At 38.4% G+C, this 14,842-nt stretch overlaps 1 protein-coding gene across 2 annotated transcripts; it reads right to left on the bottom strand.

Annotated features, from left to right (window-relative positions):
• Nucleotides 1-5,540: 5,540 nt before the first annotated feature.
• Nucleotides 5,541-7,952, bottom strand: SRSF1 (serine/arginine-rich splicing factor 1). 2 transcript variants are annotated; one of them, XM_006889252.1, is made up of 5 exons: nt 7,643-7,836; nt 7,069-7,253; nt 6,488-6,660; nt 6,098-6,284; nt 5,704-5,726 (listed from the first exon to the last, which is right to left on the bottom strand). In XM_006889252.1, the coding sequence occupies exons 1-5, from the start codon at nt 7,834-7,836 to the stop codon at nt 5,704-5,706; spliced, it is 762 nt and encodes a 253-aa protein (XP_006889314.1). The 2 variants fall into 2 exon arrangements, with proteins under 2 accessions (XP_006889313.1, XP_006889314.1); XM_006889251.1 differs by having other exon boundaries at nt 5,541-6,284; nt 7,643-7,952.
• Between the last annotated feature and the right edge of the window lie 6,890 nt (nt 7,953-14,842).

Below are 14,842 nucleotides of genomic sequence, written 5' to 3'. Positions count from 1 at the left end.
GAAGATGTGAGGACAATTATAAATTACAAAGGTAGAATACAACCCACTCGATCATTGATGCATATTACTGAAGTGATGTGGTTAATATTTTTCCAAGTTCAGAGTTGGAGCAATTTATGGAATGACTAGAATGAGGAAAGAAACTGGAAACCATCTAATACTTAATGAGATTTGGATACATAGACAAGTGTGCCGGTATAGCAAATGGAGATGAAAACAAATGCAAAAAACATCTTAAAACAATTTTGTTGACCCAATCATCTAGTTACACAGGTAAGGGAACAGTTTTTCCATTTTCTTTGCAGAGCTCCTAACATTTTACATTTCTGTTCTTGAGATGCTAAGATTGTTCAAGTCTCTTTTTAGCTGAAACTTCTACATGTGCTACTTTAAGAGACTCAAACCCAGGGATTCTGGTACCATTTACAGGTTTAAGTTTCCTTGTTTAATGCTACCATCTATTCTAATAATCCATTTGGCCCTGACTGCTGCAATCTGAAAGCTTATCCCAAATTTACACTCAGGGAATCTCCTATTATACCCAGTTCAAACAATTCTATACTTCCTTGCATCTTGCTAATCTTCAAAGTCAGCTTTTTACAAAACAAATCCAACATTTTCACTGTACAACTTTGTAGCTTCAGCCTGTCTTTTTACAATTTAAGACACAAGAGCTAACATTTTAGGACTAAGAACAAGCTTAATTTAGTACCCTTCAGTGGAATTCCTTGGTAAACTTTTACCCCACCCCATCTCATTTTAAAACAAGTACCTCCATACCTATCTTCTTTGATGATTAGATCCAATTTTAAATTATTCTTAGTAGAAATTTAGAGGCAACTTTGTATCCTTCCCACTTTTCATGTTAAGCTGAAGAAAGGAAATGAAAATTCATAAAGTTTCGTTTCCAGTTACCCTGTTAAAAATATAATATAAAAAAAAGTGTACTTTGAGAATATACTGTACTATTGAAATAAAGTCTAAATGTTAAAGAACACAACATGATAAATACGCATGGCTTTAAGACAAAAGTAATGTTGGGTATTATCATTCCTAAATTAAAGTATCTCATGGCCAATTTTGGACTAATCTGCAGCCCATCTGCTGCTCAAATTCCACTCTTTACCATCCAATCCATCCATCCATCCATCCCTGGAGATGTAGGGAACAACGTAATTTACATGTTCACTTTCTCCCCAGTCTCAGAAACTGGACCTGTTTTTCTAATTTATTTATGTTGAATACCTATTTGTAAATGATGTTCCCCAATAACTGTTAGCTGGTACAGCAAAGTTTACTGAAAAGGAAAAAACTACAGGAAACTACAGAACTCTCTTGGAGCTAGGATAAAGGGTTAAGCTAATTGTCTACATCCCACTCGATTACCAAGGATAAATTTTTAGTTGCTTTATCAGATAGCTCCCTCTGGTGGATAAGTGATTTCCCTTGGATTTGCTCCTGCCAAGGAGAAACTATCCAGGTCTGTTCAGATTTACAGTTCCCCTAGACTGCTTAACCCAGTGTAACCAGGGCTTCCTCCGTAGCAAACTATCTACTGTAAATAATTTTAAAAAATACTTTTATAGCATATAACGGGGACCAGTAATTTTTAAAAAGCCCACTTCTATTAACTCCTTGGAGAAGTCATCTCCATTTTGCCTAAAGACTTCTACTATATATGGTGACTAGTTTTTCTAACCAATTACTTGGTATTTAAGAGGTCAAGAAGAAAAACAGTAAGAGTCCAGCTTCATGCTTGCTTTTTCCCTTTCCCCAATAATCTAACTCATTACAATGCCTAAATTATCTCCCATGACAAGATTCATTTATCTTGTTTATTTGCTTCAACTGACTTTCATGGTAAGAAATAAGTTCCTCCAATCCCTACTAGTTGTCAGATCCCTTTTAAAGGCAGGCAAGCAGCAATCCCAAGACTGCTTTAAGTATAATGAAACTTAAATACGCATTTATAGCAAACACCCATTTGATGCTCCTTATTGTATGATCAGATTGGCCAGTGAATAGTTCAATGGAGTAAAACAGTTGAGCCTATTACGCTAACAAAATTAAAACATGTGGATCATACCTTTATGTGACTACTTCAGCATGAAGAACAATTTAAATCCCAATAAAGGATCCTGAGTAGGTTTATTTTCCCTCACACTAAAGTATGTACAGTTTTAATCTAAACTATCAAAAATCGCTGCTGTGTAGTCAGAACGGTCTGTTGACCTTCCAACAATTAAGACTTGGGAGACTAGATTCTCGGCCTTCGGGGTTAGTAGCATTAACTTCCTATGACTGTCACCAGAGCTACCATAAAACAAACAGGGCACATTTGAAATTATCTGCACATAGCACTGTATTATGTACAGCCTCAGCAAGTCTACAACAAATAGACTAGTTAAGGGCAAAATGAGATACCAATATTGTCTGCATTTGCAGCAAAATTTCTAACCATCTTTGCTTTTGTAAAAATGTTTCACACCATCTAATAGAAAGGATTAATCACATTTGTGTAATCTTAAAAAAAGGTCTATCTATGGTATATACATGCAACCAACTTGCTTCATTACAAAGTTCATCCATAGAGCATAAAGGCACACATAAATCTTGATTATAAAATTTAAACATTAACATCAAACTCTAATAACCATGTTTACAATTCACAAAATTGACTAGAGAATTAATCCAATTTAACTCAAGCACTCAAAACTTAAATTTTTTGGAGTGGAGGGCAATTTAAATGAGGACTCTTCATTTTGAGTATTTTTTTAGATTAAACCTAGTTTCATTAAATTCAGATCCCAATTAGGAGTTAGAAAAAGGGTCTTACCTTTTTATTTCCAGGATGTGGGCTGAACAGCAAGATGGGTTATTCAATCTGATGTTATGAATAATTGCTTCTTAAAGACTTTACATTTCTCCTTGATCAGAAAATAACTAATTATAGGTCCCTTAAAATATTCTAAAGAAATAAATGAAAAGCTGGGAAATATCTTTTGTAGGGACTTCTGATAGTTTCAGGACTTTGTTAATAGCTTCCATGGGTAGAGGTCTATTAGTCCCACAAGACTAAAATAGTCTATTTGCTGCAAAATCTGTACCTTTCAGATACATTCTCTTTAAACCTGTATCTTAGATCTTGAGTTTGAGCTACAGTAACATTTAGCAGACAGTATACTCAATGTACATCTTAAATATATTCAATCTTGAGTGGATGTCAATCTGTTTCTGAAACATTTTAATGGCTTCCTCATTATCACTCTACCTTATAAATTATCATGCAAAACCCCAATGATGTAATTTTCAACAGTTATCTCCTACTTGACCATTATCTTAAATGACTGAAAGAAAACCCCTACATCTATACACCATGGGTATTAACTGACTTCAAAATAGTGTCTTCTCTTCCTCCTTACATTTCCACAAGGCTCAAATAGTTGAGTGACTTGGGCAAATTTTCTTAGCCCACTTTCATTTTATCAAATGAATCTGATTTCACCTAAGTCTTAAAAATCACCTAAACAGATTGCACATCCAAATGTAATTAAACGCTAAAGAGAAATGTTAAAATCTTTTTGAAGAAAAGTGGTATGGTTGTTCTACCTAGTTATCAGAAGAGATTTGATAAGTTTAAGCACCAAGGCTCAATCTTTTGATTATAAAATAATGAATTTTGGCTACAGGTCAACCTTATCCTTAAATAGTTTACAAGCCAACTTAAGGTCAGTTTTGGAATTAACAATGATTTACCCAAATTAGCCTTTTTTGTTCACCCAAATTTCACAAAGCAATGTGCTATTAATCTTTCTAGTAAATCTGAATTAACATTTAATACTCACCTATTTGAGATACTTTCTAAACTAACATTTACCAGTCACCTCCCAATTTCACTTTACCATCCTGTTATTTAATCATAAAAAATAAGCTGGCATTATTTCTAAGTATCATCTATAAAACTATTTCTGAACCAAAGTACTTCACCCATTCACTGTATTATCTCACTTCCACCTTTTAACTTTGCATAATTAACAATCATTCTTAATACTGTCTTTCAAAAAACCATTAATTCACCAACAGCTGAACCTTATCTTACTGATGAATTTCAAGTATTAATTGCCAAAACTAGTCATCCAGTTTAAAATTATTTTATATGAAGAGGAAAAAGGACAACCATGCATCGTTTTTTTTAAAAATGTTTATTTTTTTCAAAGGAAAACGGCAATAGCCAATTGGAAACCTACTTATTCTTCAACTCCAATTTTGTTTAAATTTAGAAGCAACTTACTGATTTACTATTTTAAACAAAACCCCCCCTTTTCCCCTTTAAATGTTTACCATCTACTCGTGCTGAATCCTTCCAAGGAGATTGCTCCAACGTTTATCTCCAGGTCCTCGCTTTGCTCCTTTTACCAAAAAATGCAAAACACAATTCCATCGTGCATCTTAAGGGCTCCAATCGTCAAAAATAGGAAAAAATATTCTTTGGAATAGCCAATTGAGTTGAATGAAAAAGGAAAAAAAATCCACACGAATGCGGTTTGGTTGGGGCAGGAATCCACTCCTATGTTCCTGGTAATCTGATCCCGCTCCATGAATCCTTGTAATTCATCCTCCCTATCCTATCCACATTATGATTTGAATCCAATGATCCAGCTCCAAGGATTGGGATCCAGTGAGCCCTCTCCAATCCAAACCTTTATAACCAGCAAAATCAAAAAAGAGGAGGCAAAATGTTAGATACTGTAATCAAAAAAGGTTTCTGGGGAATGATGAGTTATGTCTGTCATCAGTTTTAACAGATGTACATCAATAACTATCAAATTCCCCAAAACAAGTTTCTGAATGGTGTTCAGATAAAATTTTAGAAACTTAATCATTATAGAGACTAATTGGGAGAAGCATTTAATATTTACAGTTCAACTGATAATGCCAACACTTGTTACTGTACAGCGCATTACAGGTTTGTGGTTGCCAAGAGCCAAGTAGTTGAATTTTACTGGAACTGCTCCCCACCTAAAACTGAACTAAATCTCCCCATTGGCAATTTGTAAATTAAAAGTGTTTTAAACATGAGTCAGTTATGACAATTAGTTTAAAGGGGACTTGCAATAAAATATTCCCATCTAGAGTATCTATATCAATTATGTTGAAATTTTATATTCTCATTTTGTCTTAAAAAAAATGAAATATCAACGCTCTATCAGTCACACAGAGGACATGCAGGTTTAGCAGTATTGATATTATACTCTATCTGATTGGAATTAAAGACACCCTGTACCCACATGTACACCAACAATAGGTCACACATTAACAGTTGTAACTAAGCACTGTGACAAATTAGCTAGTTCTTCCCACATTAGTCCCTATTTTTTTTTTTTAAAAAAAGGGGGGGAGGGAGCAAAATAAACTTACAATATGGGCAATATAATTTTGCCACAATTGCCAAGGTATAAAAGAACTAAGCAATTGTAGCTAAAAGTTAACTACTTAAGATATGTGGAAAATGTTTTAAACAAAATATATTTCATTTTTAACCCTTTTCTTTTAGTATAAGGTCAATACTGCCAATTTAGTCTGTGACAATAGCACTTGGAGTCATACCATTGCCTCCATTATTGATCTGATCCTCCTCAATCCTCCTTTTGACAATCCTAAAATGATTGAAATGTGCTCCACAATCCTTAATCCAAAGCATTCTTAATCCATCTCTTCAGATATGTCTACAGAAAGACACATGAAAAGGCAAGATAAACATAAGAACTTCCCCAGGTAAAATAACCACAAATATTCCCAACATCCCAGTTCACACAAACCAGAGCAGAAGACATTGACACAATATCACAGTCTGAAGAGCATGGAGAGTTAACGAAATTTAAACAATCCTGATGACATCACTTAAAATACAATTTATCAAAGACATGAGGGGAATGTAGATGTTAGGAGCAAGGGGTATTACACAAGAATGCAATTCAACACTTTAGCCCATTCTGAACAAAACAGTTTGAATTAAAAAATGAAGATTGTACTGAATAAAGGAAAACTGTATACAACATGGGTTCTACAAAAAAGTGTCACCAATCATCTTATGTACGAGAGCGAGATCTGCTATGGCGGGGAGAATAGCGTGGAGATCCTCTGCTTCTCCTTGGGGAATAACTGCGACTCCTGCTGTTGCTTCTGCTACGGCTTCTGCTACGACTACGGCTTCGAGATCGAGATCTTCCATAACTTGGACTTCTGGGCCCATCAACTTTAACTCGGATGTAGGCAGTTTCTCCCTATTGGATAAACAGAACTTTCGATTGAAAGATCTAAGCTTTTAACTATCTTCAGGCATGCTGAAAGAATACAATGCAATTAATACCAGAAATCTGGTATTTTATTTGGACACCCTTGCCTGAATCCTTACCTTTAAATTCCACTGTTTAAGACCACTGTATCCAATTCAGGCCAAAAAAAAAGAATTAAGTGTATAACCTACCTCATGAGATCTAAACTTAGTGTTATCCAGTTTTCGAACTGCATAGGTCATATCTTCTTTCCGTACAAATTCCACGACACCAGTGCCATCTCGGTAAACATCAGCATAACATACATCACCTGCTTCACGCATGTGATCCTTTAAATCCTGCCAGCTCCCACTTGGAGGCAGTCCTGAAAAAGATGTACTTTCTCAGTACCAAGCATTTACAATTCTAGGTTTATAATGTGCACTACGACACTTAATCACTGTTCAAGATCAGTGCTTCCAACAATTTCTACGCCTTGCTAATAAGAATCAAAACCTCTTTCATAACAAAATTGCAAGGTAAGAACCCTTGAAGGTTCTGGTTACAAACACGAGGGGTGGCAAAGCAGGAGGTCAAATGAAAATGAACTGGTCTGGGTGCCATACAGGATCCTAAATTCATAAAAGTAAAAGAAGAAATTCTTAAATGCTTTGGGGGTGGGGGTGGGATGTTAAGTCTTCATCCGAGATGCACGTTTACGGAAACACACTTAACAGATGCTGGTGTAAAATTTACACCTGGTAAACTGGCAATGCAAGGCCGTTCCACTTACCAGAGACAACCACTCTGTTTTCAGAGCGCCGGGACGGTGGGCCATAGCGGCCTCTGGGGGCTCCGCCGCCGCCACCTCCGCCGCCGCCACGGCCAGTCCCACGGCCGCTTCGAGGGAACTCCACCCGCAGACGGTATCCATCGTAATCATAGCCGTCGCGACCGTACACCGCGTCCTCCGCGTCCCTGCGTGGTCACAGATGTCAAACCGCATGAGCCAAGGGGCCAAGCCGGGGAAAGCCCACCCGCTCGGGACGCTGCTCGCACCCCGCCACCCCGCACATGCGCAGAGGGGAGAAAGCCCACATGCGCTACATAATAGGCACGGCCCCTCCCCCACCCGGGGCACACCAGGCGCCCCTCAACTATACCAGGCCTCGGCGCCTGTTTCCCGCTCCGAGCTTACGAGTGGTGTGCAGGGATGCCGCACGGGCCCAGGCGCCACGGAAGCCACGCCGACTCTCTACCTGATTCCTCCACGGGCGATCGCTCTTCGGCCCTTTCAAAGAGCCTCCACCCCCAACCCCACTACTCCCAACCTACTACCTAAAAGTGCAAGCTCCAGGCCACCTTACCGCGGGTCCTCGAACTCAACGAAGGCAAAGGGCGGTCCCCCGCGACGATTCTTGAGATCTATGTCGCGGATAGCGCCGTATTTGTAGAACACGTCCTCAATGTCCTTGGTTCGGATGTCTGGGGGTAAGTTCCCCACGTAGATGCGGCAATCGTTGTTCCCCGCTGGCCCACGAATCACACCACCTCCCGACATGGCGGCGACGAAAAGCGCGGACTCGAAATTAGGCCTTCCCACCAAGCTTAGCGAAAGACAGAGCTGGCTCGCAGCGACACCACGTCTCCCGCGGCCTCTCCAAAATGGCGCCTTTACCAGCTTGGCGCACGGATATGAGTGGGAGGGAGGAAGAGAAACGAGAGGAAGCTGCTATTCGCTCGCAACACGCACGCGCAATTGCGTAAGGACGCTACGAGAGGCGCGTACGCAAGCGCGACGTGACCCTCCGCACGAAGGGGAAAAAAAGTTCCCCGCATTCACAAGTTGCAATGCAGGGTGCTAACGGGGCGATTGGCTGCTTTAGGAAAAATAAAGAACCTTCGTAAAAGGGACTATTGGTCCTATCAGGCCTCCACGGATAGTATCCCCAGGACTGAATCTCTAATCATTTAGGCAACCAAGGAACACTTGGTAAACCTAGCCTTAAGTACTCTCCCACAATGCCCCGCGACGCTAACGGCCTTTGGCGGGAAAGACTCTTGGGGCGGGTTCAAAGGGGGAGGGATTGGGTTGTTGCTCCGGAAACAAGGGCATCTTTGGAGAGCCGGCTTAATCCTGCATTTGCGTGGCTGGGGATTAATTTACGAGTTTGGGCGTGGCTTTGCCTTCCCGTCCCATTGCCTGCAAAGAGACTGCTTATTACACAATTATTTGATTTAGGGAAATGCAATTCAAGTTCCTTACTAAATCTGCATTAACTACTATCCCACCTTCGAGTTAGAACTGAACTTGCATAGCTCAACCTGTCATGTGTTAACTGGCAGTGAATTGTACCCTGAATAATCGTGGATCGTACCTGCTAACCAGGGAATCGTCTACGCTGGTCCTGCGAGTGTCTACACTGGGCCTGACCGGGAGAGGCTGGACTCAGTAAAAAATACTTGGCAGAATGAATCGTGCCTGTCATTTCTCCTATTACTTTCAAAGAAATTTTAATTAGGATGTTCTTTATTTCTTGGCTTCTTTTTTTGTATTTGAATATAACCAAATAATGGGTCTAAGATCAATAATGGGGTTAGGACATGGTAGAAAATGGCTTCTAGAATATTAGTGCTATCGGGAGAGGTGTGTCAGAGGCAGTGCGATTGGCACAGTATAGAGCAGGGTTTAGGGCTGTTGTACATAGGGTCGCTATGAGTCGCAAGCGACTTGATGGCACATAAGAACAACAACATTACAATTAAGATTATCTTGAAGAGGTAATCTGGCTGTATGTCTTCCAAGACCGACTTGTACATTTTCCTTGCAGTTGGTGATGTTATTATTACACAACAACAGATCTAAATAAACCTTGTCCTATCCTGTGCTATCCTCACACTTTCTGACATACGAGAGCCCATTGTGGCAGTCACTGTGTCAATCCAGCTTCTTGAATGTCTTCCTCTCTCTGACTTTCCACCTTTCCAAACATGATGTCTTTTTCTGAAGACTGGCCCATTCAGACAACATACCCAAAGTATATGTTACCAATTTTCACCATCCTGGCCTCTAAGGTGCACCCTGGTTGCACTTCCTCCAAAACAGACTTGTTGATTCTTTTGGCAGTGCGTGGAATGAATGTTCATTGTTCTTCTCCAGTACCATAACTCAAAAGTATTGATTCTTCTTTTGTTATCCTTGACTGTCCAGCTTTCAGATGCATAGTAAATAATTGCACCATGGCTTGCCTCAGGCACACCTTAGTCTTTAAACTGATATTGTTGCTCTTTAGGACTTTGGAGAGGCCTTTGCAAGTTGATTTTCCCAGGGCTGTTGTGCATAGGGTCGCTATGAGTCGGAAATGACTCGACGGCACATAACAACAACAACAACAACAATGACACATCTTTTGATTTCTTTACTTGTGGTACCAAAGTTGTTGATTGTGGATCCAAGAAAAACAAAATACTTGATATTTTCAATCTTTTCTCCATCTGTCATAGTGATTTTCCATCTACCATGGGATTTTTGTTTTCTTGATGTTTCTGAAATGTAATCTAAATTGAATATGGTACTTTTTGATCTTCTGCTGTAAGGGTTTCAAGCCTTCTTCACTTTCAGCAAGTAAGGTTATGTCATCTGCTAACACAGTTGTTAATGATTCTTCCTCCAATCTTTTATTTTTTTATCCCTCCAATAGAACGCAGCTTCTCAGATGATCTGCTCAATAGATAATGGAGAAAGGATTCAACCTTAATGTACACCTTCCCTAATTTTACACTGCACAGTGTTCCCTTGCTCTGTTTAGACAAGAGCTTCTTGGTGTAGATACAGGTTTCACATAAGTACAATTAAATGTTCTGGGATTCCCATTTTCTTACTGTAGACTGATCCTCACACAACCTTTATCTAAATAGTGTAGTAGACAATTGATTAGGTTTCTGCTTCCTTTTTTAAAAACATTTTTGCTTCTTGAGATTGCATCCTCATCTCTCCCCCACCCCCTTTCTTGTCGTGTACTGTCGAATTGGATCTGACTGGCACAGGAGGAGATTGCCCCTCCTTCTCCAGCAGAGCATCTGGTGGATTCAAACCATGAACCTTTGGAATTACAGTGCAGCTTCCTTGCCAGAACTCCCTTAACATCTTTATCTTAATTAGATTTTTCTATGTTTCTAAACTGTTGAATTAATTATTTCCCACAGGAAGTTACGGATTACTCTCTGACAGTCTAATTTATATATACATTTCACTAATATTATCCTTGGAAACAACCTTCTATTCAAAACTGTTGCTACTTATAAAGAGTTTCTTCCAGAAAAGGAAATTTTAAAATACTTTGAACTAAGTAAAGTATGTGTTAGTCTCAGCCTCAGAATTAATTTTGAAAATTATTACTCGATTAGAAGGAAGAAGTATGAATTTAAAGAATTAACTACTGTAGATTTGTAATCAAATGACTCAAGACTCAACTTTTCAGTGATTTGCTTGATACTTAAAACTCTATAAGGAATTTCCTCCCAAGGGTATTTGACTGTTTCTGTTGTGAAAGGTCTGCCATTAGTATTGGATAAGATGAAAAAAAAATTGGATAAGATTCATGACCTCTGGCCAAGGGATTAAACAGTAAAGGCTATCACCACCTTGGGATCTTCAGGGCTGGGGTGTTTTTGGTCCCTGCTATCCACAACCCTCCACTGTTATGGGAATACTTTGCCAGTGCACTAATTTCTTAGGAGATAAGATTTGTTAGCATGTTACTATATGTTAACTTTCTTTCTGCAGAAAACACAGGACCATGTCTGATTCAACTCTTAATATTTAAACTATTTCATTCCTTAACTCTCCCTCAAATACTTTTTCCACAGCCTATCCGGACACTATGTTTGTCAGAATTCTGCAAAATGTGTGTCACTCACTGCTAAGATTGTTCAGCCCCTGATGTGTTAATATGGACTTGTTTCTGGTGATAGCTTGTCCTAAAATGTGTGTAGAAAATAGGGATTTTGTGATAAAATTGTGTAGTGCATGCTCTCTGTGGAAATCAGAGGAAAACACAGATTCAGGATTAATATTGCCAAAAAGGAAAAAAAATACAAATAATTAGCCATTGTTCAAATGCCAGTGGTGCTGTTTGTTTTTTTTTTTAAGACTTTTAGATTTTTGCTGCCTAAAATTCCTATATTTTTGGAACTTATTTTCCACCTGGTCTTTCTTAGTAGGGTTTTTTCTACTTTAAACAGTTTCTAACTCAAATTTTGTTTGTTTGTTTGTTTGTTTAAAAAAGACTCAACAGTGATCCTGCTCACTTGAGGTGGTCATTCAAGCACTTTGTGGGAGAAGTTCATTCCAATTATACTTTCACAGGGTCTTTATAATTTTATCTGTTTGCTGCTTATTGGCTTATTTATGCTGCTTCTGATGTTTCCTGTGACTTCAGTCTCCGGTCATAAGCTTTTTGGTCCCCCCCACCCGCTGGAAGGAGTAATCCTTCCTTCTGGCAGTATTTTAGTTGCCTTCAGCAGTATGTTGGTTGCGTATTCTTCATAGTGATGAAAATCACAAATATCACTGTGAAAAAGAAGCATCAATGCTTGTACTTAATTACCTAGAGACTTCCAATTATTTGAACTGAGAAATTCAGAATGGAGCCAACAGGAACCAGCACTTGACTATGACTGTGATAGTAATGAAATCTTTGGGCCTATTTAAGCCCCTTTGACTATTGTTCTAAATAGAAATGAATTCTATGTGGGTTTTTTTTTTCTTTGGTTGTTTTGTTTTGTTTTATTTTAACCTCTATACAGAACTCATGAAGAGTTGGGATGCTAACATAAAGGTGGCACCTCTCTGCAATTTCCAAATCACGGGAGGCTCTGAACGAGAAAGATGAGCAGTCTCTCTTTTGTGATTTAGAGCCTCCGAACCTCACTCCTTCCCAGGGTCATCTATGAATTGGTTCCAGTTCCAGGGCAATGAGTTTTGAGAGTTTTTTAAACTCTAAACCTAAAGTGATGGTTACATAACTTGGGAAGTATATTAAAAATTATTGAATGTAAAATGAGAAGTGATATGGTATATAAACTACATCAGTAAAGCAATTTTTTAAAATGACCGATTAAAAAAACAACAGCTAAATGAAAAACCCCATCAACTCCTTAATTCCACAATCAACAAAATCTGTCTGTACCATCCTATCTGGTAATGGGTAGCTGAGAATCATTTGCACTGAAACATGTCTGCCTTGATCTGGAAATTCCGTCTTCAGCCTCTGTTGTACTAGTAGTTACTCACTTCCCTGGGGATAACGTTGTTATTGTTTTGCTAGATTCAAAGGCACAAAGATTAGGATTATTTGATTCCACTGCATACAGGAATTACCAGTAACAGTTGCATGATTCTCTATTTTCTTACTTTACTATTTTAATGAAAAGTAGTCTCTGAAAAGAAAGGAAACAGGACGTACCTTTTTATTTTGTTTGTATTTGTTTTACCTTTTTATTTCATTTATATTTGCTCCACTTTCTCAAATAGACAATGTTGATGACAAATTTCTCCTTTCATTGCCTTCATTACCAGGAAGTTTTTCCCTAAAATGAATATTATTGACTGTTTACTGACTGTGCTCTTTGAAAAAGATGGGAGGTTGGATGAGCAGGATGTTGTTTCTATGGAAACATCATCCTGTTGCTGTCAGTGGATCGACACAATGGGTACAAGGATTGTTTTTCATTTCACAGTATAATAAAAATGGCCACTTTTCAAGCCTGAATAAATCAGCTAATAATATAGTCCTTGTAATTTTAGTTTAGGACTAACTCCCTCATTCTTTGATTCTTCCTCCTTGTTTTGATTATCCCCCCTATTTTTATTGTCCTTTGTTATTGATAACAGGAAATTATTGTGCAGCTCTTTTATTAATTTTAAATTTATTTTAATGAAAGTTTACAGAGGTTTTGGATTTCCATTCATTCATTGTTGCACTTTTCTTCCTACCCACCCCTCCCCCATTCGCTTTTCTTTTTGTAAAAAAAAAACATTAAAATAATTATTTCATTGTTATTCAATCCCTCCCCCTAAGTCCACTCCACCATGCTACCCTCATTCTGAACTCCTGTCACAACAACAATATCCAATCATACATCCCCCTTAAACAGTTCTCTCTCTCATCTGTTTCAATGCAGCATACATTATTTAGACCATCTTTTTCAGTCTCCCCCCACCCCCTGTATCAGTCCTCTTTTATAACAGTGGCATTATGCCATGTTTGTCTTTTAGTAACTGAGATATTTCACTCAGAATAATGACTTCCATGGTCACCCATTTTGTATAATATTTCATGAGTTCCTTGTTTTTCAGTGCCACATAGTATTCCATTGTGTGAGTATACCAGAGTTTCTCTATCCATTTGTTTGTTGATGGCCACTTGGGTTGTTTCCAACTCTGCTATTGTGAACAAAGCTGAAATAAACATAGGTGTGCATGTATCTGTTTGGGTGAAAACAGCTCCTAAAGTGACCTTTTCATGATCTAGTAAGAGACATATTTTTACTTTGCCTGTGCCTGTTCTGTGAAACTTTCTATCTCATTTTCTGCTTATTGATTTAAAAATCAGACCTCCAATTCTTGTATATTTTCTAACTGGAGTAAGTGCCCATCTAATGTATTATATTGTATTGTATTAAGAAAGATAGCCAACATGCTTTATTGGTTAATAATGCTCTGTTACCCCCCCCTTTAAGTTAATCTTAATTTTGAGTCTTATATCAGCTATTTCACTGCTGTTGAGTTTATTGCCACTGATAACAACCCCCCCCCCCCCCCGCCATTGGGTTTTCAATCCTTACGGAAGGAGATTGCCCATCTTTGTTCTGTAGAACAGGTGGTGAATTCAAACCTCTGAACTTTTGGTTAGCAGTACAACACATTATATACTTTCCACCAGAGCTCTTTATATATGTATTAGCTATTATTATTGTTATGTGCTATGGAGTTGGAACTGACTCTTAGTTGACTCCCTTGTAGGTTTTCAGATGTGTTTTTCTGTTGTGTGAACAGAACAAGAGAAGACTATATGGTTTAAAATTAAGAAGGGAATGAGTAAGGGTTGTATTCTCTCTCCATGCCTATTTGATCTGTATGCTGAGCAAATTATTCAAGAAGCTGGACTCTATGAGGAGGGATATGGTATCAGGATGGGAGGAAGATGGACTCATCAATTACCTGTATTATGCAGGTGACACACCTTACTTGCTGAAAGTGAGGAGGACTTGAAGCACTTATTGTGGAAGGCCTTCAATATGGATTGCTTCTCAATGTCAAGAAAACAAAGGTTCTTATCCACTGGACAATATCATGATAGATAAAGATTGAAACTGTCAACAACTTCATTTTACTTGGATCTACAATTAACACCTTTGGTACCAGTAGTCAGGAAATCAGGAGACATATTGCACTGGGAAGGTCTGCAGTTTGGGACCTCTCCAATTTATTGAAGAGTAATGATGTCCTGGGTGTGCTCACCAAGTTTTGCCAGGAAATCTGGAGAACAACCACCTGGCCAACT

The sequence above is a fragment of the Elephantulus edwardii genome, unplaced genomic scaffold, assembly GCF_000299155.1.
Source record: "Elephantulus edwardii isolate Elephantulus edwardi_28Jun2011 unplaced genomic scaffold, EleEdw1.0 scaffold00077, whole genome shotgun sequence".
NCBI lineage: Eukaryota > Metazoa > Chordata > Mammalia > Macroscelidea > Macroscelididae > Elephantulus > Elephantulus edwardii.
This window is presented reverse-complemented; position numbering and strand designations above follow the sequence as displayed.